Raw genomic sequence first — 23,098 nt, forward strand, 5'->3', positions numbered from 1 at the left:
CAGAATCAACTGACAACACTACCTTATACCCAAATACATTTGTTTTCAGCAGAAAAAAGTGGTTTAGGGGTTTAGTTCCTCTTTAAGAGCAGGTTGAACCAAACACTTGACAATACATCATAAGTCATATTTACAAAAAACAATACACACGACATCACATCAGTTTGTCTGTTGTGTTCGTTTGTTCACATAGATATCTATGAACAAACAAACACAACAGGCCGGTTTGACTTTGTCGAGTGTAAATGGCACAAAATACATGATCGTACAATAAAGATTGGTCGCCCCCCCCCCCCCAAAAAAAAATCGATTCTCATATGTGACCCGATCCATCAAAATGAGTCACAGTGACCCAAATTTCAAAGTTGAGATTTTGGTATCAATGGAAAGATTAGAAAATAAGCTTTAAAATGATACCCTAGTCAGAGTCATACATTTGATGGTTTTCGAGATGTGGCCATTTGAATTACGATCTCCTACTCTCTTATTCTGTTCTAAAACCTGAGAAAATTGCAGTTAAAGTTTTTGCCAGTGACTCTGGCATCTGTTCCTGTACCACGTGATTACACGCACCCTATACGGTCCCTTGTTGTCATAGAGACACCATTCAATGACCCTCGGAAAGCAGAGAATCTCACAATTCAGATGCTTTTTACAGCTCGTCTCTATCATAACCGGTTCAGAAGTTGTCATGTTTTGTTGACGTTTTGTAAAACATGTGCAAGCGTGTACGTTCGGTTTAGCATCGATACTACGCTCTGTTAGCATCGATGCTACGCTCTGTTAGCTACATCGATGCTACTCGGTTTAGCATCTGTTTCTGTACCCGTCCCTTCTCGTCATAGAGGCAACATTCAATGACCGTCGGAAAGCGGAGAATCCCGCGATTCAGATGCAGTTTACAGCTCGTCTCTATCATGAACGGTTCAGAAGATATTTCATGTTTTGCACCAAAGCAACGCTCATTTTCAGAGGGTTTAAGTTGCAGGTCAACTTTAATCATCATTTACGTGCCTTTTCTCAATTATCTGGACTGTGAAACTTTTGGGAGATTGTTTTTGAATGTCATTGCTTTGAAATTAGGGTAAAAAATGTTTTTTTATTTTCTATGGGTTTTCCATGTTATCAGCTGATTATCTAAAAATAGAACGTTGCGAAATCCGACTCATTTTGATAGAACGGGTCACATATGAGAATCGATTTTTAAAAATCGCCAGAAAAAATCGCGATTAATATAAAAATGGATTTTCTGGCCCAGACCTAGTGACAATTAACCAGGAGAACGGTTATCCGCTCTTTATCATGGACGATGAACTGAAGTGTTACTCACGATGTTGTTGTGTTCAGGCAGGTGGTTGTTTCTCAGCAGCTCATCATCCTCCTGAACCAATGGGGAGGGTCTGGGAGCAGGAGGGGGGGTGATGTCTGCAGGTAGGGAGCCAGGATTCCCCATCCAGTTGATAGAGTTACCTGCAGAGACACAGGCCGCCCGCCCGTCAGTGTGTGTGTGTGTGTGTTTTGCAGCTGAGTGGGTATGAACCTTCACATCTATTTGGCAGCTTTATTGTCAGAGCTGTCGGCAGCTTGATAAATCAGAGTTTTATGGGGAAGTGCATTGACGCATCGATCCAGACTTTAGTGTTTGGACATCATGGCTCAGTGTGTATCGACATTCTGACTGACAGCCGCTGTGATTGAGTGACAGCTGGAGGTTCCTCGCCTCACACACCTCTTTTGCGTGCGCACAGACACACACTGAAACTCTTAGCATGTTGAGCAGGGCCGGCCCCCTGGTATAAACCCTCTATGTGGTTGTTTAGGGCCACAGCCGTTAGGTGGGGGGCCACATGATCAGAAAGGTACCGGGGTTCATCAAGTCATTTAAACATCCTGAGGTCTGCACGTGCAGCTATGAGCTTTATATGTAATGTGAAGTCAATATTCAGCTTCTTTTATCTCACATTTGAGACATTTGGTGAAAATAGAACGGCAGAATGACAACATTTGTGCTCAAAAAACAATCTGACAAAATGTCATTTTAGACTTGTTTTCTACATTTATCTATTACTGTGTTCATATCCTATTTCAAGCACCAAAACAGTTCATTCTCATGACTGAAGGAGTGTTTTCACAAGGGATTTCACATTTTTCAAAAAGCAGACCTCAGATTTCCAGCATTTGGTCTAAATTATTTCTTTCTACAGTGTTCTAGGACAAACTGGCCTCAGTGTGCTTACAGCGGAGGTTCTAATATTTAAGCAATATATCCCTCCAGTGCGTGGTCTATGCTCATTCTACCACTCTAAGGGCCGTTGTTCCCCCTTAGAGTGGTATAATGAGCATAGACCACGGACTGGAGTGATATATTGCTTTTATAAAACGGTTACTAATAATGACAATATGAAAGAGGGATACGCATCAATTTCATGTAGTTTTATTCAACCAGAAATACATATTATCCAATAAAATAGCCTCACTGTGAAAAAATAGTCCCACCTCTCCAGACGTTAGCTGTCTTTTCCTCCGCATTTTTTCAGGTGAAAGTCACTGCTCAGTCCCCTCTACCATTGTTAACCCTCTGGAGGTCAAAGTTCACCTTCAACATGTGAAGTCAACTACTTTAGTCCGTTTTTTAACATCGTAAAAACATCGACTGTCTTTTGCTACGGACTGCAACAGTCCGTTGTCATGGATACATGACAACAACTTCCATTCATGCCAGTGACGCGGAGTGATATCCTGCGCTGTGATAAGGCTTTAGAATAGTAGCCGTGGTATATGCTCAATATACCACGGTTAACAACCAATCAGATTGCGGGATTTCACCTTTTCGTTTTAGAATTAGACATAAAACACTTGAGTATTGTTACATCTGCAAGTATCTTAAGAAAATATGTAAAAGTTGAGAAAATGTCCTCAAACCTCAGAGGGATAAACACGTCTGTATTCAGTTTTAACCAGTGATTTGGTGTTTGTGCTTAGAGTGCAGGGCCACAAACAAAAACCTTGTTTAGGGGGCCACCAAAATCCTAGGACCGGCCCTGCATGTTGCTGACACACACACACACACACACACACACACACACACACACACACCCACACACACACACACACACACACACAGACGTGGAGTTGAGTTCAAGCTGTGTGAACATCAGTGCAGGAGCTGCTGCCACCCAGACACACTCATCACGTCCAAGTCGTTTTCATTTATTCCCTTTGAGCTGCAGCTCAGAGGTTCACTGCTGCTGATGCATTCATTCTAATCTTCAGATGCATTATTTAAAACAAAGCTTTATTAAAACAATATGACAGCAGCCGTTCCTTCCATTTTCCAAATATCCCCAAAATACTTCCATGCGTTTGGAGAAGAAGCATCTGAAACAGCAGGCCGAGCATCATGGGAAATCATATCCTTGTCTTCTTTATGACATTTTTACGTAATAGAAAAATAAATGCTTAGAGTTAAGATCAAGTTCTGTTCACAGAAACCTGTTCTGTATAAATAAGATTTTGGACCCAGTGTTCATCTGCATGCATTAGGAGCAATTTTGTTTCATTGATTTTGTGAAAAGAAATGTTTATTGTGTTTCTTTCCTGTCAGGTCAGGTCAGTGGTTTGTGGAGGGCGGATTAAAAGGACTCTAACTGAAATGACAAACTCAAACTATAACATTATTTTACGTTGACCAATCAGCGAAAAGCCCCAAGTAATCTGATCCTGCAGAAAAACATAATAAACGGCCTGGTCAAAATGTCTGGATCGAGTGTTTATGACTAATGAAAACCTCATATGACTGAAACCAGTATGGCCCTGTTCAGATCTGGAATTAACGTGTGTCTTCAGTAAAGGTGCGTTCACACCGGACTTTTTATTTTTGTTGCTGTCGCTCGTATCGCTCCGAAAAAAAACGCTCCGTCGCTCCGCTGCAGACGCTCGTCAGTTTGGCACAGAGCCACAGACGCACATTTTTGCTTTGATGGCGTCATGTCCACTGCCATGTGTCTCTGTTTACACCGGCACCACCGGGATTATGGCAGCCAATCAGAGCTGAGCGACTGACGGCCGGAGAGTTGGGATTTCTCATCTCGAGAGACAGCTGTCGCTCCGAGCCCCAGCGGTTTTTCACCTGGGCGATTAAACGCTCAATCGCTCGTTTGCATCGACTTAACATGTAAACTAGTCGCTCGTTCAAAAACAAAAGGTCCGGGGTGAACGCAGCTTAAGCAGATCACAAGTACACATCTGTTAACATCTGTTTTAAATCTCTAGGTGGCACAAGGTGGCACAGCCGGCGCAGTGCCAGTTTGACAGTTTGGTAGGCTGAGGCGCACCGAGATGGACGCTGCACGCACAGTCCAAAGGATGGTGTCTGTCAGCTGGTCATGGACTCGGGAGTGAGGCAAGATACGTAAAAAAAAAAAAAAAAAATGTTGGCGTATCCCTTTAATGTGCTGTGTCAGGACTAATCACAGTGGACATCAGTGGAGAAGTTGGTCCTAAAATGCATCCTGAACGCATCTTGGGTGCATTATATGAAAAGTTGGACTTACACAACCTTAGATGGACTTCAGTAGTATGGAGTCAGACCACTTCCAAAAAGATGTGTCCATGATTCAATAAAAGTCAATAAAAAAGTTGTACCCAAACTTCTGCTGTCATACACGGCCACTCGTTAAATGATTGTGCTCCATTATATCTCAAATCAGTTTTGTTTTTGTTTTGTTTTTTCATATTGCAGTGCTAATTAGCTAACTTAAGCCAACTTCTAATGCTAGTAATGCAAGCACTGGTTAAAATAATACAATTGAAACATGAAATCGCTGTTAAAATAGCTACCATTTTCATAGAATGACCCGCATCGGGGTTCGATCGCTTTCCCCTGTGACCTGCCTGTGACGTCATTTCAACACTTTTTCTACTCGTACCCACAAACTTGAATTTGTGTTCACAGTGAAGACTTTGTAGTCGTAGAAATTAGAGTTGTATTCACAAGACTTTGCACTCACAGCTTTTTAGATTCATACTCACATAAAAACAATCCTAACCCGAACAATTTCTCAGACTCATGTGTATGACAGCAGAATTTTGGGTAGGGGAGCGCCGGGTCGATTGATACACGGGACGATTGATACACAGCGATTTCCTCGAAAACCACACAAGCTTGAGCCGTCAGATTTTGTCACTACCTTCAGCACTCAACACCGACCAATCCTGGGAAAGCTTGTGAAATTACGTCACGCCATTCAAAAGTTATTAGTGCAAACCGGTTTTTTACTACGGAAAGTAAAATGTTACGTGCACCGTGCGTAGTGATTGTGGTCACATTGTGCGATCAATATCTGTATATAAATCACCGAATTAATACCCTATTGTTTTGCAATGAACAACAACCGATTTGAATGAACAACATGTATTTTTAATAAACACCACATATTTTTAATGAACAAAACGTGTTTATTACATGAATCAACAGATATTCAGCAAAGTGAGGGGAAAATGCCGAGGGTAAAATGACAATATGTTCAACTGTGTCTCCATAAACATGACTTAGGACAGGGATATAAGTAAATGAAATGAAAATGCAGTCGTCCGACAACTCGTACAAAAGAAGAAAGGCGAGTTTAATCGAAATGCGGATCCTGACAATTACGCACGGGACAAAAATATTTATTTGACCTATTTATATTGTGAGAAATTATGTGACATTTTGGCAATGACGAGTCCACTAGTATGTTGTCTGATATGCTGCATAAAAACGAGAGTAATGTCAGTAGTTTCTGTTTAAAACATTCAACCGTCCCAACGACCCGCATAGGTGGGGCGTTTGAGACAAATGTCAACTTACGTTCAAAGTTATAAAACAGCGCGATCATCCAACATATGTGTTAAATTACACTTGTAACTAAGAGAATACACATGTGAGTTGTTGATCACATGATAAAAATGTTTGTGTACATAACGTCATCTTTGAAAAAGACGTTTAAATGAAAAGTGTATCAATCGACCCGGCGCTCCCCTACAACTTTTTTATTGACATATAAATGTTTATCATTACGAATACGAATGGTTAGAATCATGGACACATCTTTTTGGGAGTGGTCTGACTCCATACAGTAGCAGGTGTGAGCAGGTGAGCGGTGCATTCAGACTCACGCAGACAGTTGTTATGGGTGAACATGCGCTGCAGCTTCAGACAGTCCTGCCACTGGTTCCCGCTGCTGTCACAATGGCACCACAGAGACACGTCGGCCGAGCTGTTGCTGATGTAGTTGGGTGTCATGATGGTTCCTGGAGGTCAGAGGTCGTCAGTCAGAGCAGAGCACAAGTTATATCCAAACATCGAGGATTCACAAGGAGATGGAAACATCTGCACCAGACTCTACAATGAAATCTACTTCGTGGTCTGTGACCCTGAAGGACAGACAGGTTAAAGATGATGATTTTTGTCATATTTCTATACAGACAGACAGACAGACAGACAGACAGAGAGCCCTTTCACTAGTTTTACGTCTTAAAGGGATAGTAGCATTTTTTAAAGTGTGGTTGTATGATCTCCAAATAGCCCCTAAGTACTTTAATTGCAGTAGAAGACTCTCTGCACTCCTCCTGTTAGCAACGCCAGCCCATAATAGCCCTGCCCAGAGATTTACAACATACAGTGTTGTGAACAGACCCAAAGAAACGGCCTATTTTCACGGCCTAAAAGAGGTTTTACCTGAAAAAAAAATACACAGTTCCATTGTTCACTATAATATAATTTTTTCCAGCCCCTCAAAGTGCAGGAAAAACACAGTTTTTATTTGGACCTAACCAACTGCTGATCGCTAACCTTGGGCGGAGGGATACATGAGTTGGTTAGGTCCAAATAAACACTGTATGTTGTAAATCTCTGGGCAGGGCTATTATGGGCTGGCGTTGCTAACAGGAGGAGTGCAGAGAGTCTTCTACTGCAATTAAAGTACTTAGGGGCTATTTGTAGATCATACAACCCCACTTTAAAAAAATGCTACTATCCCTTTAAAGAAACAGGGCAGCAATTTGGGAAATACACAGATTTTGTTTGAGATCAAATGAAATGTGAGAATTAAAAAACTTCTGAGTAAATCTAATTATTCTCTTCCAGGAATAGACATTGAAAAAAACAACAGTTTGTTTTTCCTAGTTCTGATGGCAGGAGGCATGGCTAGCTACTCTCTTGCCGGCCCCCAGGTGAGGCACACCTGTCCTGGATCACCAGCAGTCACCTACCTCTACATAAGCTCTGTCTTGACTTCACCACTCTGCCAGATAATTCTGTCCTGTTCGCTAGTGCTTATGATCAGAGCTTTCCTAGTGTTCTAATCCTGTGTATTTGGTACTTTAGGAGGGTTTCCACTGCAGGAGTTCCTGGTTTGCTCCTTGCTTCAAGTAAAAAAACTTCTCGGCGCATGTTTGAGTGGAAAAAAATGTACACTTGCAAGTCAAGAGTTGATATTCCTGTGTTTATGACACAAGCGGTAGCTCCCACTGCACCTGAACACACCGCGCACAGCAACTGGGTCTGGGCGAGACTCTGGGAGACTTTGAATTAGATCTAGTTTTACAAACATGTCGGCTTGTTGAAGTAAATAAACTTCTGGCTGCATGTTTGAGTCTCCATCTGACGCTGTCTGTGGCTTTGAGGGATGGAAACAGCCTAAGCAGCAGAACTTACATCCACTCCCATTCATTGTTGCCGTGGCGATGCGGGGACAGACACAACTACCGCAAAACAGGAGCAATTAAACTGAAAATCTTCAGATTCCTTCTTTTAGACCTAAAATGATAGGAACATACAGCCCCGAGTTGAATTTGCCCGGAATTGTCCTTTAAGGCTACTCACACGTTTTCTGACTTTCTACCTACTCACAAACCTCATGTATCTCTGTCAGCTCACACAAACTCTAACTAGTGTTGTTCTTTGGGGCTTTAACATTGGGCCATTTTGTTAATGCAGATACCCCCCACCCCCCCAAACCCGTCTTGTTGTGTCTTGTACCTATGAGTCCGGCATAGGCTCGAAGGCAGAGTCCCGCTGAGTCCTTCAAACAGCCGCTCGCTGTCAGAGTAGATGGCTGGCAGTTATTGAGGAAGTCGGCCAGTCTGGACCTGGCAACAACACAGACAACAACATCACACAGTAGAGATGAGGATGTGAGTGTTTCATTCACATGTAGTAGTGATGTGCAGATCGATACTGAAATATCGATACTTCCGATACCAGGTCTGTGTGCTCTAGAATCGATACTCAAATGAAAATATCGATACTTTTGATACTTCAGTCATTCGTGGTTATGCATATCATTAACATGGAAAGTAACTAAACTATTCAGATCTTGTCTAAATGACACGCGGTTGGTAGGAACTACTTTTTCTTCCACCTGGGTAAGTGCGTAATGCGTAAGCTGCTCACAAAGTCAGTCTGTGTAGAGTCAATGACGGAGCGGAAAGGAGTCAGGTGTGGAGCTATTTCAGTGCCACAAACAGTGAAGACGAAGTCTGTAATATCTGTGAGAAAATTATAAATAATATTATAAATGAATGAATTAAAAAAATATATGTTTGTTTATCATTTTCTTATTTAATTTATGGTTTTATTATTTTACAAATGTTCTTTTTTTAGTGTTTGAAACACTATTTTCGGCTATATTCTAAATGAGTAGTTCAGAGTTTAAAATAAATACGTTAGGCTACTCTGAAGTCTTGCATCCTTAGGAAGCTATGACTTGAAATACACTACTTTTTTTTTATTATTAGATTTACCAGGCACATTAGGTGCATTTGCACAAAGTATTGGTATCGGATCGGTATCGCCGATACCAGCCTGAATTTTACTCAGTATCGGATCGGAAAGGAAATTTGTGGTATCGAACATCACTAACATGTAGGGTCAGTAATCTAGTGTAGTAGGAGTGTTGACACATTTGTCTGTCTTTTAATCATTATTTTATTCTTCATACCCTGGACCTGCTGCTCCCTCAGACCCACATGACACTATGGGAGATGTGTCTGAATGATTTCCTTCCTTTTTAAAGGGACAACGAGGAGTTATGGAAAGCAAAGTGTTTTCACACTACATTTCCCATGATAGTCTACTTGCCAGCCCATAGGGCCCCATTGTGAACCTGGAAATGTTGAGTACCCTAATGTTTTATGTTAGAAATAGATAGTATGGGTCCCCAGTATTCAGAAACTGCCGGATGCTAACTTATATATATTGGGCAATTAGCATAACAGACATAATTAGCATACATTAGCATAATTGCCTATATGGGCAATATTTCAACAAAATTGACTTGGCTGATCTGGGCAATATTGGAGTGGTTTTAGGGGTTATTGATGATGCTGAATCCATTTCTGACGTTTTCAAAATTCAAAATGGCTGTCTAAACCGGAAGTGACCAGATTTTAACCGCTAGTGGGCCGATTTTGTTGGATTTCAAAATCTGGTCACTTCCGGCAGTTTCTGAATACTGGGGACCCATACTATCTATTTCTAACATAAAACTTTGGGGTACTCAACATTTCCGGGTACTCATTGTTGGCAAGTAAACTATGAGCCTCCGCGTGCACTGTGAAATTCTTGGACCGGCGCAAGACGGACGAAAGCCGAAACATTTGCCAAGAATGTTTTGATTCATCAAGAATGAAAGCCGAAGGTTGGAAGACGATCAGATACCGTCGTAGGTCCGACCATAAATCGGCGGCGTTATTTCCATGCAGCGTCCGTGATGCAGCGTCCGCGAAACCGAAAGTAGGAAATGCTGGGCGAGTCGACCACTAATAATAATGATATCAAAATAACTATAAAGACAAAACAATATATTTATCTAAAATGGAGCCATTAACAAATGGTAACGTAGATTCATCCACATTAATATGAGACTCTCTTATAACCAAATACAAACTCCTCATTGTCCCTTTAACAAGTCGCTGACGTTTCTCTCAGACATGACAATTAAAGGGAGGAATCTGCTTTCACCATGAATCCTGGTCAAAGCAGAACTTAGAGGGTTAAACTTTTCTACTGCTCAGTGTGATGCATTACTTACTGTTCTGTAAACCCATCAGAGAAACATATAGACAGACGACGTTGTCAGTGCCCGATCCGTACCCGGAACACGATCCGTTCCAGCGCTTCTGCGCATGCGCCGTTTTACGGCATTAGCTTCAAAGCTATGCTAACTGATAGCCTAGCAGTAGAGCAGCTAAAAGTCCGCCGTAGCGTTGTTAAAACGTCACTTTATTAATTTTAAATATTTTTTCATGCGAGAAAGTCACAGTTTAGAGTCCTAATCTGTGGTCAGTTTATCCAACTGACGTCTGTTTGGAAGTTTGCTCCGGTTTTGGGAGAGGTGCAGAGCTACAGGGAGCAGAGCTGGGAGCATAGCTGGGAGTAGCCACCGGGAGCTAACGTTAGCTCGCTGCTCGGCTCATCTCAGAGGCAGCAGCGGCCGGCTGAGGTGATTGACCGGTCACCCAGACGTCGTCATGCCGATGGAGAAAGCGAGCAGATTAATTTATGGTCTCATTGATTAGTTTGTGTAAATGAAAAGTGAAGCTTCAGGAGGAGCTGGTCAGAGGAGCAGTGCTGACTCGCTGCTGTCTGTATGTGCAGAAATCACCACATTTACAACAATAAATAAATGTTTTACAGTTAACTGATCGGTCACATTACATTTAATTTAATCAGAAATAGAACAGAGGGGAATTCGTTGCGACGTGCTTGTGTTTTTCCTCATAGAACGTCTCTGTTTTCATCCATATCCGCGGTGTCTGCCGTAAACTAAAAGAAGGGGGAAGTGCGCATGTGCGTGCGCATGCGCAGAAGCGTCCTGGAACGGATCGTGTTCCGGGTACGGATCGGGCACTGACAGACGTCATGAAAATGAATCTGTCACCATGAACCAAACTTTATCCACAAAACTGATGTATCCAGAGCCCTCTCTTCAAAAACAACTATAAACCAACCATATGATGATCAACGATGTGTTAGTAGCTACTCAGACAGACGGTATCAGCTTCAAACATGTTGTTGTGTGTAACCAACCTGCAGAGATCGTCGCGGCGACAGAAGCTCTGCTGGTGCAGGCAGTTGGGCTGGTGTCCCTCCGCGTCCCGGTAGGAGCAGGAGGGGACGATGGTCTTCCTCCTCCTCTCCCCACACAGGGCGTCGGTGCAGGGGCAGAACAGCACCCCCAGGCTGTACTCCTCCGGCACCCGCTCCAGGAAGCGCCGCAGGGCCCGGTGGCACTTGTGCTGGTTGCAGCGCTGGTTGGAGCCGGGAACCCGCTTGGTGCAGGCCAGCACGTACTCGGACCGCAACGAGCCGCACTTCTCGTACAGGCCGCAGTCCTGGGCTGCCTTCAGGCACCGGTTCTCCCCGTCCAGCTGCAGGTGAGACGCTATAAGGAGGAGGCGTGAAGAGAGGAGAGGAACACAACACAAAACAGTAACTCTTCCTTTATCTTAAAGGACAATTCTGGGTAAATTCAACTCGGGGGTGTATTTTCATATCATTTTAGGTCTAAAAGAAGGAATCTGAAGATTTTCAGTTTAATGTCTCCTGTTTTGTGGTAGTTGTGTCTGTCCCCGCGTCGCCACGGCAGAAATGAATGGGAGTGGATGTAAGTTCTGCTGTTTAGGCTGTTTCCATCCCTCAAAGCCACAGACAGCGTCAGATGGAGACTCAAACATGCAGCCAGAAGTTTATTTACTTCAACAAGCCGACATGTTTGTAAAACTAGATCTAATTCAAAGTCTCCCGGAGTCTCACACGAGACCCAGTTGCCGTGCTCGGTGTGTTCAGGTGCAGTGGGAAAAGCTCCCGTTTGTGTCATAAACACAGGAATATCAACTCTTGACTTGCTTCAAGTAAATATAACTTCTCGGTGCATGTTTGAGTCGCCACCTGACGCTGTCTGTGGAAAAAAATGTAGACTTGAAGCAAGTCAAGAGTTGATATTCCTGTGTTTATGACACAAACGGGAGCTTTTCCCACTGCACCTGAACACACCGAGCACGGCAACTTGGGTCTCGCAAGACTCTGGGAGACTTTGAATTAGATCTAGTTTTACAAACATGTCGGCTTGTTGAAGTAAATAAACTTCTGGCTGCATGTTTGAGTCTCCATCTGACGCTGTCTGTGGCTTTGAGGGATGGAAACAGCCTAAACAGCAGAACTTACATCCACTCCCATTCATTGCTGCCGTGGCGATGCGGGGACAGACACAACTACCGCAAAACAGGAGACATTAAACTGAAAATCTTCAGATTCCTTCTTTTAGACCTAAAATGTTAGGAAAATACATAACAGCCCCGAGTTGAATTTGCCCAGAATTGTCCTTTAATAGCTGTACTGATTGACCCTCAGTTATAGGTCAGTGCTACGGTCGGGCCGGAGGAAACGTAGAGGAAACATTTACTCATGGTGTTTTAATCTGAGGAGTGATTATGCTGATGGACAGAGAAGTGTGTTCGTGTGTTTTACCTGCCACTAAGGATGCCATGCGAGTATCCATTAGGGTGTCATCATAGGGAGACATTTCCAGGTCATCCTCCCCTGGAGAGCACGCACACGCACACACACACACACACACACACACACACACACACACACACACACACACACACACACTTGAGTTATCATTTAGAATAGAATAGAATAGAATAGAATATATGCTAGTGCTATTCCCCTCTGAGTCCGGGGTTAGCTGTTATTAACATCCGGGGTCTGTAGGTTGACCTACTGACCTCTGACCTGGATGATGTCATCTCTGAGCGCCGCGCGGCTTGTTTACCTGAAAGTTGCTACTGCTAATGCTATAATAATATATATATAATAATGTGATTATTAGGACCGTTAACAGCAGAGCTGAGACTGATTGTGAGTAGTCAGTGTTTCTTTCCTGCTCAGATGGGCTGGGGATTTAATATAATGATTCTGGTGCTGTATTAATGTATATAACCAGGGCCGTTGTATAGGGGAGAAAGGTGATGATAATTCTAGGGGCCCAGCGCCCAGTGGGGCCCATAAAAAACCCCAGTAGTCTAATCTTTGTATGACTGATTTATTCTGCATAAGACCCTGACTAATACTCATAGTACACTGTAAAAACTCAACATCTTTCCAAGAATATTTGTCTTATTTCTTGTCCAAATGTCTCATTTCTAGTCAAAACTAATCTCTTTCCACTTAAAATAAGACTCATAACCTAAAAATTAACTTGTTTTTAGATCATTTTCACTTAAATTCACAATAAATAGAAAAATCTGCCAGTGAAAGTAAGTTTTTTGTGCTTGTAATAAGGAAGAAAAACTTGCTCCACTATCAGATTTTTTCTACTTATTCCAAGTGAAAATTTGCTTGAAAGAAGTAAAAAGTGTCTAAAAACAAGCTACTTTTAATATGATGTGTCTTATTTTAAGAATAATGAGATTTGTTTTGACTAGAAATGACATTTTGACTAGAAATAAGACAAATATTCTTGCTAAAATACTTGAGTTTTTGCAGTGTAATGCTGCATTAGCATCAAAACAAAGAAGGCTAAATAAAAAACGATAATACATACGTAGTCTAAGAAAAAAAAAAAGGAAAAGTTAGGGGGAGGGGCCCACTTTAGTATTCTTTAAGGGGGCCCAGAATTCCTAGCAACGGCCCTGTATATAACCCATATCACTGCCATTCAAGTCTCATCAGGGTGGGTGGAATGAAGACCAAAATGAGAGTAAACTAACAGTCATCATGCCATCAGGTGATTGGGTGTAGATTTTGTCCCATTGTGAAAACCATTAGCAGAGCTTTGATTGATGACCGGACAAGTCATTTGTTCCTCAAAATTATTTAAACACACTCCAAAGTACAAACTCCATCGAGAATGTAATGGCATGCTAAGTGTTTATGTATGTAAATCCTATTCCAAGCTATATATTTATGGTAATGACACGCTAGAGCAGCCTAGCAGCTTTAGGAACTGAAGAGTGTGTAATTACACTAATGCTCCAGTGACTAATAGGCCACAGGGGAGAGGCAGCCCAGGGACTGTGTGTGTGTGTGTGTGTGTGTGTGTGTCCACAGGTCTTTGAAACTGAGGCTGGTTTGGGTTTATTAGTTTATATTAATAATATTAATATTAATAGAGATTATGCTATTGTCAACTTGCTTAAGTTCTGTGGTTGTCAGTGAGGTACCCTTACTATCCAATCCAATCCAATCCAATCCAATTTTATTTATATAGCACGATTTAAACAAACACAAGGTTTCCAAAGTGCTGCACAGCAAGATGAAAATACAATAAGTAACACAACAGAAGCACAATAAAAGAAAGGACACAATAAGATAAAATAAAATATGATAAAACAAAATAAAACTTACTAGGGTGACCAAACGTCCCCTTTCAACCGGACATGTCCACTTTTTACATCCTGTCCGAGGCGTCGGGGCGGGTTTTATAAATTCATGAAAATGTCCGGTTTTTATTGTTATTCGTGGGACAATTAAACATACTTGACTGGTGCTTTGAACCCGGGCAGCCTGCGCGAGGACTACAGCCTCAACACATGGGGCGCCTGCTTAAAGGGACAACCAGGAGTTTCTCCATCGGCAGAACAAAAAATTCTGCGACAATAAAAAAGTCTGATATTAATGTGGATGAATCTACGTTACCACTTGTTAATGGTCCATTTTAGATAAATCTATGGTTTTGTCTCTATGGTTATTTTGTTATTATTAGTGGTGGTGGAAATGCTGGGCGAGCCGACCAGCGTTTCTTTACTTTCGGTTTCGTGGCGAGTCATGAGAATAACGCAGCCGTATGAATCTCCGTTTATGGTGGGAACTACGACGGTATGTGATCGTCTTCCAACCTCTGACTTTAATTCTTGATGAATGAAAACATGAATCTGTCTTGACCCGGTCAAAGAATTTCACGGTGCGGAGGCTCATAAATGTAGTGTGAAAACACTTCGCTTTTCTAAAATCCTCGTTGTCCCTGCCTGGAACGCAGCATTAGCCAAAACGACCGGATCGCTTACTTCTGCTTTAAGACCCCGCGTATATCGTGGACAACACATTTTGGGTTGTCTAAACCATAATACTTAAATATGCTTAACGGGAACGGGCTTACACTGCCAACTAGTGGTGTCGGAGGAGTAAAACACACTGCAGTCCAAATCCAAGATGGTGGGAAATTCAGGTGGCCACTCCCGACCGAAATGTCGACCAGGTAAAAAATCCAATCAAATTCCATGGCTGATTCTTGTTCAGATATTCATAAAAGTGTTTTATGTCTTGGCATGCAAATTTGACAAAGGTTTGTAACAGTAACGATGTAGGCTACCATGCTGCTAAACATGATGTCCACGAATGTGGACAGAGGGACTTAATTATGTTGAAAATGTCAACATCTTAGCATATTTGTTAGTAACAAAATGTTAGTATGAAAATGCAGTTTGGGGAAATGTAGGTAGTAAACAATGGTTTCTAACAGCAGAAACAGAAATGCATTGTTTAGAAATAAATCTACATGGGTTTTTATTAGATTTTTCCTCATAATTTTATTTCTGGAGTGTATTTCTCTATCAAGAGAAAAAAGGATATTGGAGACAATTGTTGTAGACAATTTAGAGGTGGGAGATTTGTTTGGCATTGATTATCCTGTGGGGGATGCTGTTTTATTTTGAAGTCCTGTCTTGTCTTCCTGTGTGCTCCCTGCCCTAATGTGTCCCACCTGTCTGATTGCACCACCTGTGTCTCGTTCCCTCATGTATTTAACCTCAGTGTCTCGCTTCGTCCTTGTCGTTTCCTTGTGGTTTGTCCTCCTGCCTTCATGTTCCTGTGTTTCCCTGTGAAGTTGTGAGTAAATAAACCACTTTTTGTGCAACTGAAACTGGAATCGTGGCTGTCTGCATTTGGGTCCTGCTTCCCTCAACCCTGACACAGACGGCATAAACCTTTCAGAACAAGGGGAAAGTTGTCCAGTGAAGGTATTACTCCATGTCCTAATCTGCAAGAGGGCTAATGCACATCTTCCAGAGGTGGTAAACCTGAAGAATGCAGAGCGACAAACTGCTCTGGAAAAACTGGAGTGTAGTGTGTGTGAGCGTAGTCATGTTCAAAAATTGAAATGAAAAGTTTTAGATGGAACAGTGACAAATGTAAAATGTTTTAAATGCTTTATACTCTGTTACAGACATATGATGTCTTCCTGCAACTGTTTGCAGCGCTCCAAATGAGCCATATTGTGAATATCACCGTGTTTTTGCAGTCTTTTACTGTGTTTTTGCAGTCTTTTAATCAAAATATGTTCCAAAACTTGTTTATTTCTGCATTGCAGTCTGAATAAATGCAAAAGCAGTCAGGAAAACACTGCTGTGTGCAGGTTGGAAATATAGAGTTTTGCACCTTATTACACAATAGGGACATAGTAGTTATTCTATGGAAGTTCAGACTGAGCATCTACATATGTGGACACCATTTTTCATCATGTCAAAAGATGATGCTAAGTTTTTATACTTATCAGGTCCCAATAAGCCCAAATAGCACTGAGAAATAAAAACTGCACACCAAACCAGAGCTCGGGTCTCAAGTTAAAGTGCAACCACAACAATTAAGGGTTTTTGTAAATACTCAGGATTTCTCTAGGGATCAACAGAAGTTGATTGCTCTTTGGGGCCCCTAAGCAGGTGCTTAGTTTGCTTATGCCTTGGGCCACCGCTGTGAAATGTCGTCCAGATAGAGACAGAGCCAGCAGGTGTTTCATGGGTGGGCGTCATCGCTGGACAGAGCGATGTCGCCTGCAGCATGTCAGGACAGGCTGATTGAAAAATACGCTTTCTAATCACTTTTTCATACAGCGCAGCACAGCGACAGCCAAGATGGGGTGTAACATTGTCTTCAACTAGTGTAACATTAAAGGTAGGGTTGGAGAGCCTATTCTGGAGCTTTTTTTTTTCTTCTTTTTTTTAATTGTTTGAAATCCTTTTTTGAAATTAAACGCTTTTTCACAAAAATGAAAATAGTCCGTCACCTGTGGGACGGACAATCCTGTAAAAACACCATCCAATCATCTTGAATGCGACGCCAGTGATACAATGTACCACACTGAAGACTGGTAGGTGGTGATGTAGCTCTAAGCTGGATGCTGGATGGTTTATTATGATGTTGGCCCTGTAAAGCCTGAACCATGAAATAATTGTCAGAAAATTCAGAAATTTTAAAATTGGACCTTGACAAAAAATGTAAAAAAAAATATATATATATATATATTTTTTTTTTTTTTTTTTTTTTTGAATATGAGATTTGCATAGAAAATGACCTTATATACCTATCTACAGTAATTTGATACACACATTTTCAACACGGTTCTACTATAAAATAAGTTATGAAATATTAAGTAGTTTTACTTTTCATCAATGCAGCAACTATTCCCATTGAAGTTTCAGAAAAAAAAAGGTTTTTCTTATGTTAACTTTTTCAAAATTGGCAAAAATATCCATGAGAAAACACATTTGGGTCACTTACTGGCAGCGGCCATATTGGATGTCCCAGTGAAGGCCTGCTGGTGCATAAATAACTGCACCTTGGTGGTTTGTGTGATCATTACTTGTATCTGATTGTATACATTAGGTTTTTAAGGGGAAAAAAATCACAGTGAGGATTTAGAGGTCTGAAAAACTCATGTATTTTCATGTGTCAGATTTGATAGAAATGGCGACAGGGTTAGGTGTTTCCTTAGGTGTTTTCTTTCAAATGAATGAGTCATGAGGAAAAAGCTGGAGGAAAGTATCGCAGAAAGCTGCATCGCTCACATTGAGGAGGGCAACACCTTCGTAGCTTCACCTTCATTTGAACCCAATGCTGAACAAGGGGATTTTAGGGGGGTTAAAGGGATAGTTCACCCAAAATCACTCATTATATCCTCCACCCCTCATGTGGACTAAGGGCTAAAGGAGAAGTTTCAGAGTCCTCCGTGGCTTCTCTGAGTTACAGGGGGTCTCGGCGTAGCAGTGCATGTCCATATAACGGTTGCAAATGGATACCAACTGTCTTCGTAACAAAAAGACACACCAAAAAACATCCAAATACCTCCATGCTGCTCGTATGTAATGTCCGACTTGTATTGAACCCCGAAATGCAAAATAAGTCTATATTTCAAGCTTGTTTTGTAGCGGAAGCTTCTCGAATCTCCTCTTCCCGGTTCGTCAAATTTGGACGAACCAGGTTCTGTCCTCTTCGTCCAAATTTGGGACGCTTGGATTTCGGGAAGAGGAGCTTCGAGGAGCTTCCGCTACAAACAAGCTTGAAATATAGACTAATTTTGCATTTCGGGGCTTCAATACAAGACGGACATTACATACGAGCAGCATGGAGGTATTTGGATGTTTTTTGGTGTGTCTTTTTGTTACGAAGACAGTTGGTATCCATTTGCAACCGTCATATGGACATGCACTGCTACGCCGAGACCCCCTGTAACTCAGAGAAGCCACGGAGGACTCTGAAACTTCTCCCAGCCCTTAGTCCACATGAGGGGGAGGAGATAATGAGTTTCAAGAAATTTCAATTTTGGGTGAACTATCCCTTCAATAATCACTTCACTATAACAAAATGTGTTCAAAGTAGGAGTTTGAAGTCCGTCATATTTGTCATAATTCTTTTTTGAAAATGGAATACATTGTGATAGAAATCCCCCCCAGCACCCTACCATGGACTGACCTGGGAGCAGGCGGACCCTCCAGTAGATACGCAGACACTGCTCTTCCTTCCTGAAGCCACGCTGGCACTTGCAGGCCAACAGAGCCGGGTGTTTGGCCAGCAGAGCGTCCTGCCTCTCCAGACACTCGGCCGCCACCTGCTCCCCCAGGGGGGTCACCGCCGCGTCGGCCGCACACAGCTCTAGGCCGTGGTACAGCGCCTCGCACTGGGAATCCGCCGCACAACCCCGATGCGCTTCCACACAGTCGGTGGGGAAGGAGGGAAAGGGGAAGGGGGGGATGGGGGCCGAGGATGGCAACACATCTACGAGACAAAGAGACAGGGAGGAAGAGAGGAGAAGAAGAGGCATGTTAGAGAAGGAACAGGTCAGAGATCAGATTTTGAAGGCCGAGCCATCATGACATAACAACCAGAAAAGATGTAGAGGTGAATATGAGTTGCAGCCTCACACCGATGATAGTGTCAGTAGCACTGTGTGTCCTTAAAGGGATAAATTCAACATTTTGGCAAATTGGCCATAATCCCAATAGTCATAGCAGCAGTAGGTTTGTTACCTTTTATTTGTCGGTGCAAGCTGTTTTTAGAACGGCGAGCTGCTCAGAGCTACGCCTCAGTGTTACGAGACAGAGTTGTTTTAGAGGTAAATACAGAGACTGCTTGCCGAAAAACTGTCCCTGAAGGCAACGTGCATTAGGACTGTCAATGAATATTTGAAATTCGAATGTATATTCGAATTATAGTGATAAAAATGAAATTCGAATATTAAAATATGATATTCGAATATTAATAATTTATTTTTTAAAATTATCTTCCGAGCACAACCACAACAACAGCAACTACAACTTCCTCCTACAAATGCACGGTCGTCGGTGTGACGTGCAGACCGCAGCAGGACGCAGCAGGACGACTCAGTCTATGAGTTTCATGTCTCAGACCGGATCGTGTCAATCCAGCTGCAGAAATATCCGGGGGACGGGAGCGCCGCGGTAACCGTAGTAACTCACACAGACACACACACACACACACCTGTCTGTGTGGTCACGTCTGGAGAGAAGCAGCTTCTCTGTTTTCCCAAACTACCGAGTGACAGCGTAAATAGCGCATTAAAAAAAATGTGCCTATGATGATCCTCTGCACTTCATCACGACTGTACTTGATCCGCGTTATAAGGATCATTACTGGGATGTGGGAAGAAAACATGCCGGCTCTTATCCCGTTTCCCGAACGAGCTGTTTGCTCGCGTCATCACAAAACGTTTGACATGAATTGATAAAGGCCGAGTAAAACGTTGGTAACGTTGTGTTATTATCTCATAGCGTGGTGAATGTGCAGCTCACAACTTGTCCACCAGAGCGTTGTGGAGTTGTTGGATTGTGTATTTGATGAGTTTGATGATGAGGGAAACCAAGAAATCCCATAATGAGCCTCCGTAGCGTAGCTCTGAGCAGCTCACGGCTCTGCTCCGCCGTTCTAAAAAATAGCTTGCACCGACAATTAAAGGTAATGAACCTACTGCTATGACTATAGGGATTATGGCAATGGGCCAATTTGCCAAAATGTTGAACTACCCCTTTAAGTTACAATGGATCATTTCTAACAGAGAATTGATTCCACCCGTTCACCTGTGTGGTGAGCACAAACTGTATGTGTGTAAATGTACGTGACCTGGCTTGGCGCCTCTAACTTCCAGTTAATCCACACATGGGCAAAGACAAGAGGAATGTGGATATGAAATCTAAGTGCATAACAGCTGTCACTCAAACAGACACACTATAACGTTAAGCTTTAAAGGGATAGTAGCATTTTTTTTAAAGTGTGGTTGTATGATCTACAAATAGCCCCTAAGTACTTTAATTGCAGTAGAAGACTCTCTGCACTCCTCCCGTTAGCAACGCCAGCCCATAATAGCCCTGCCCAGAGATTTACAACCTTGGTATCGTGACATGAAAGCTATTTTTAGCGAGGCTGATCAACAACATATTTTCACTGTAATGTTAAGTTTGTGAAACATAAGTTATTTCTTGAGTATAAAGAAAAATGGGCTTATGATATCTGGTTTAAACCAAAGCTCAGAACCTGTTGCCAATTGAAAAATGTATATTGTTCAGAACCCGATGTGACTTTGCAATTGGATAGATCCAAGAGATCTTTATGTGCAGGGCAGGATTCTCCCTCTGGCAGTAGAAGTTGGTCGGTTTAACTCAGTATCTGAGGATGAAAGACTATGCACATTATGTAATTTAAATGTAATTGAGGATGAACTGCATTTTGTGTTTCATTGTCCGTTATATGACGAAGCCAGGCAGTTTTTGTTTCAGAAAATGCAAAATGTGAAACCGGAGTTGTTTTGGGTTGATGATGATGAGGTAAAGTTGGAATGGTTTTTCAGAAAATAAGTCTTTACTAGAGCTACTTTCATAAAAAGTGCCTGGTCAAAAAGAAGAGGTGAATTATTTATGTGAACTCCATGTGGTTTCTGTTTTTGTTTTTGTTTGTTTTTGTCTGTGCTCTGATTATTTTGTTTGGTGTCTGGATGTGATGACGATGTGTCTTGTAAGCCCTTATAGGCTGGGCGCCTTAATTGGTGCACGACACGTTAATAAATATAAATTCATTCATTCATTCATTCATACAGTGTTGTGAACAGACCCAAAGAAACGGCCTATTTTCACGGCCTAAAAGAGGTTTTACCTGAAAAAAATAAAACACAGTTCCATTGTTCACTATAATATAATTTTTTCCAGCCCTTCAAAGTGCAGGAAAAACACAGTTTTTATTTGGACCTAACCAACTCACGTATCCCTCCGCCCAGGGTTAGCGCCCGCCGATCAGCAGTTGGTTGTGTGTGTATTTTTTTTCAGGTAAAACCTCTTTTAGGCCGTGAAAATAGGCCGTTTCTTTGGGTCTGTTCACAACACTGTATGTTGTAAATCTCTGGGCAGGGCTATTATGGGCTGGCGTTGCTAACGGGAGGAGTGCAGAGAGTCTTCTACTGCAATTAAAGTACTTAGGGGCTATTTGGAGATCATACAACCCCACTTTTTTTAAAAAATGCTACTATCCCTTTAACAAAATGTCAGGTATACAAAAGGTTAGTATATAAAATTCACAGTCTTTACAGTTGTCATGGAGAATGAAATTAGCTGTAGAGACCAAAACAGATTAGTAGCAGGCTGTAAACCACACTCTAGTGGCCATAAGAGGAACTGGAGTGTTTGTTTTCCAGTGTTGACTTTATTTGTCAGCCTGAGGTTAATGATTGATGGTGAAACGGTCCACCTGCAGCCCCCCCCCTCCAACCGCAGTGTCTCGTTACAGCTGATTCACTCTGCTTCACCGACAACAAAAACCTCTCACTGAATGATTTGACTGACTGATCTTCCTCCCTTTAAAGGCTACTACAAACAAAAGATAACAATGTACAAAACTAAGACAACCACATCCATTAGTTTGGCGTCATTAAAGCTGCAGCTCTTAACCCCCATTGCAGCTGTCTAAGCAACACCTGACTTAATCAGTGTTTCAGGTTGTTAACTTGACTTTTATTGTTGACTTTTACTGAGGGGAAAAACCCCTAGAAGCTTAAAGTGCAACTCCACATAAACAACACTCTGCAGTAATAATAATAATAATAATAATAATAATAATAATGAAATGATGATGATGAATGATGGTTTGTGTCAACCCAGATGGATTCATTTCTACAATAAAAATATGCAGATTTAATATCACTCTTGTGGAACTTGTGGAAAAAAATTAAAACAAACAAACCAAAAATCATCTGACATATACCTCCCAGGTCTATACCTGCTCCAGCTGTTGTTTGTTTGCCTTTCAGAGAGCTGCCTCACACCATTCTCCCTACTGTACAGCTGTGGATGATATGGCGATTGTGGCCACTTTACAACAATATCTACAACTGTGTAAGCAGCACAAAGTAGCATCAAACTGCTGCTGCTTAGACTTAAAGGGATAGTAGCATTTTTTTTAAAGTGTGGTTGTATGATCTACAAATAGCCCCTAAGTACTTTAATTGCAGTAGAAGACTCTCTGCACTCCTCCCGTTAGCAACGCCAGCCCATAATAGCCCTGCCCAGAGATTTACAACATACAGTGTTGTGAACAGACCCAAAGAAACGGCCTATTTTCACGGCCTAAAAGAGGTTTTACCTGAAAAAAAATACACAGTTCCATTGTTCACTATAATATAATTTTTTCCAGCCCTTCAAAGTGCAGGAAAAACACAGTTTTTATTTGGACCTAACCAACTGCTGATCGGCGGGCGCTAACCCTGGGCGGAGGGATTCGTGAGTTGGTTAGGACCAAATAAAAACTGTGTTTTTCCTGCACTTTGAAGGGCTGGAA

General features: G+C 42.0%; 1 protein-coding gene and 1 long non-coding RNA gene across 2 annotated transcripts in view; one reads left to right on the forward strand and one right to left on the reverse strand.

The window, feature by feature from the left end:
- The window catches only part of LOC146980391 (uncharacterized), a 301,847-nt gene that overhangs the window by 235,184 nt on the left and 43,565 nt on the right, over nt 1-23,098 (forward strand). The window lies entirely within an intron of this gene.
- The window catches only part of gfra3 (GDNF family receptor alpha 3), a 97,947-nt gene that overhangs the window by 35,419 nt on the left and 39,430 nt on the right, over nt 1-23,098 (reverse strand). The window contains exons 2-7 of the mRNA XM_085788890.1: nt 18,734-19,036; nt 12,512-12,583; nt 11,072-11,426; nt 8,021-8,130; nt 6,157-6,291; nt 1,331-1,470 (exon numbers count right to left, since the gene is read on the reverse strand). Coding sequence (XP_085645016.1) covers nt 1,331-1,470; nt 6,157-6,291; nt 8,021-8,130; nt 11,072-11,426; nt 12,512-12,583; nt 18,734-19,036 — 1,115 coding nt within the window. The remainder of the gene's footprint in view (nt 1-1,330; nt 1,471-6,156; nt 6,292-8,020; nt 8,131-11,071; nt 11,427-12,511; nt 12,584-18,733; nt 19,037-23,098) is intronic.

The sequence above is a fragment of the Trachurus japonicus genome, chromosome 10, assembly GCF_045865225.1.
Source record: "Trachurus japonicus isolate A0001 chromosome 10, Traja_1.0".
NCBI lineage: Eukaryota > Metazoa > Chordata > Actinopteri > Carangiformes > Carangidae > Trachurus > Trachurus japonicus.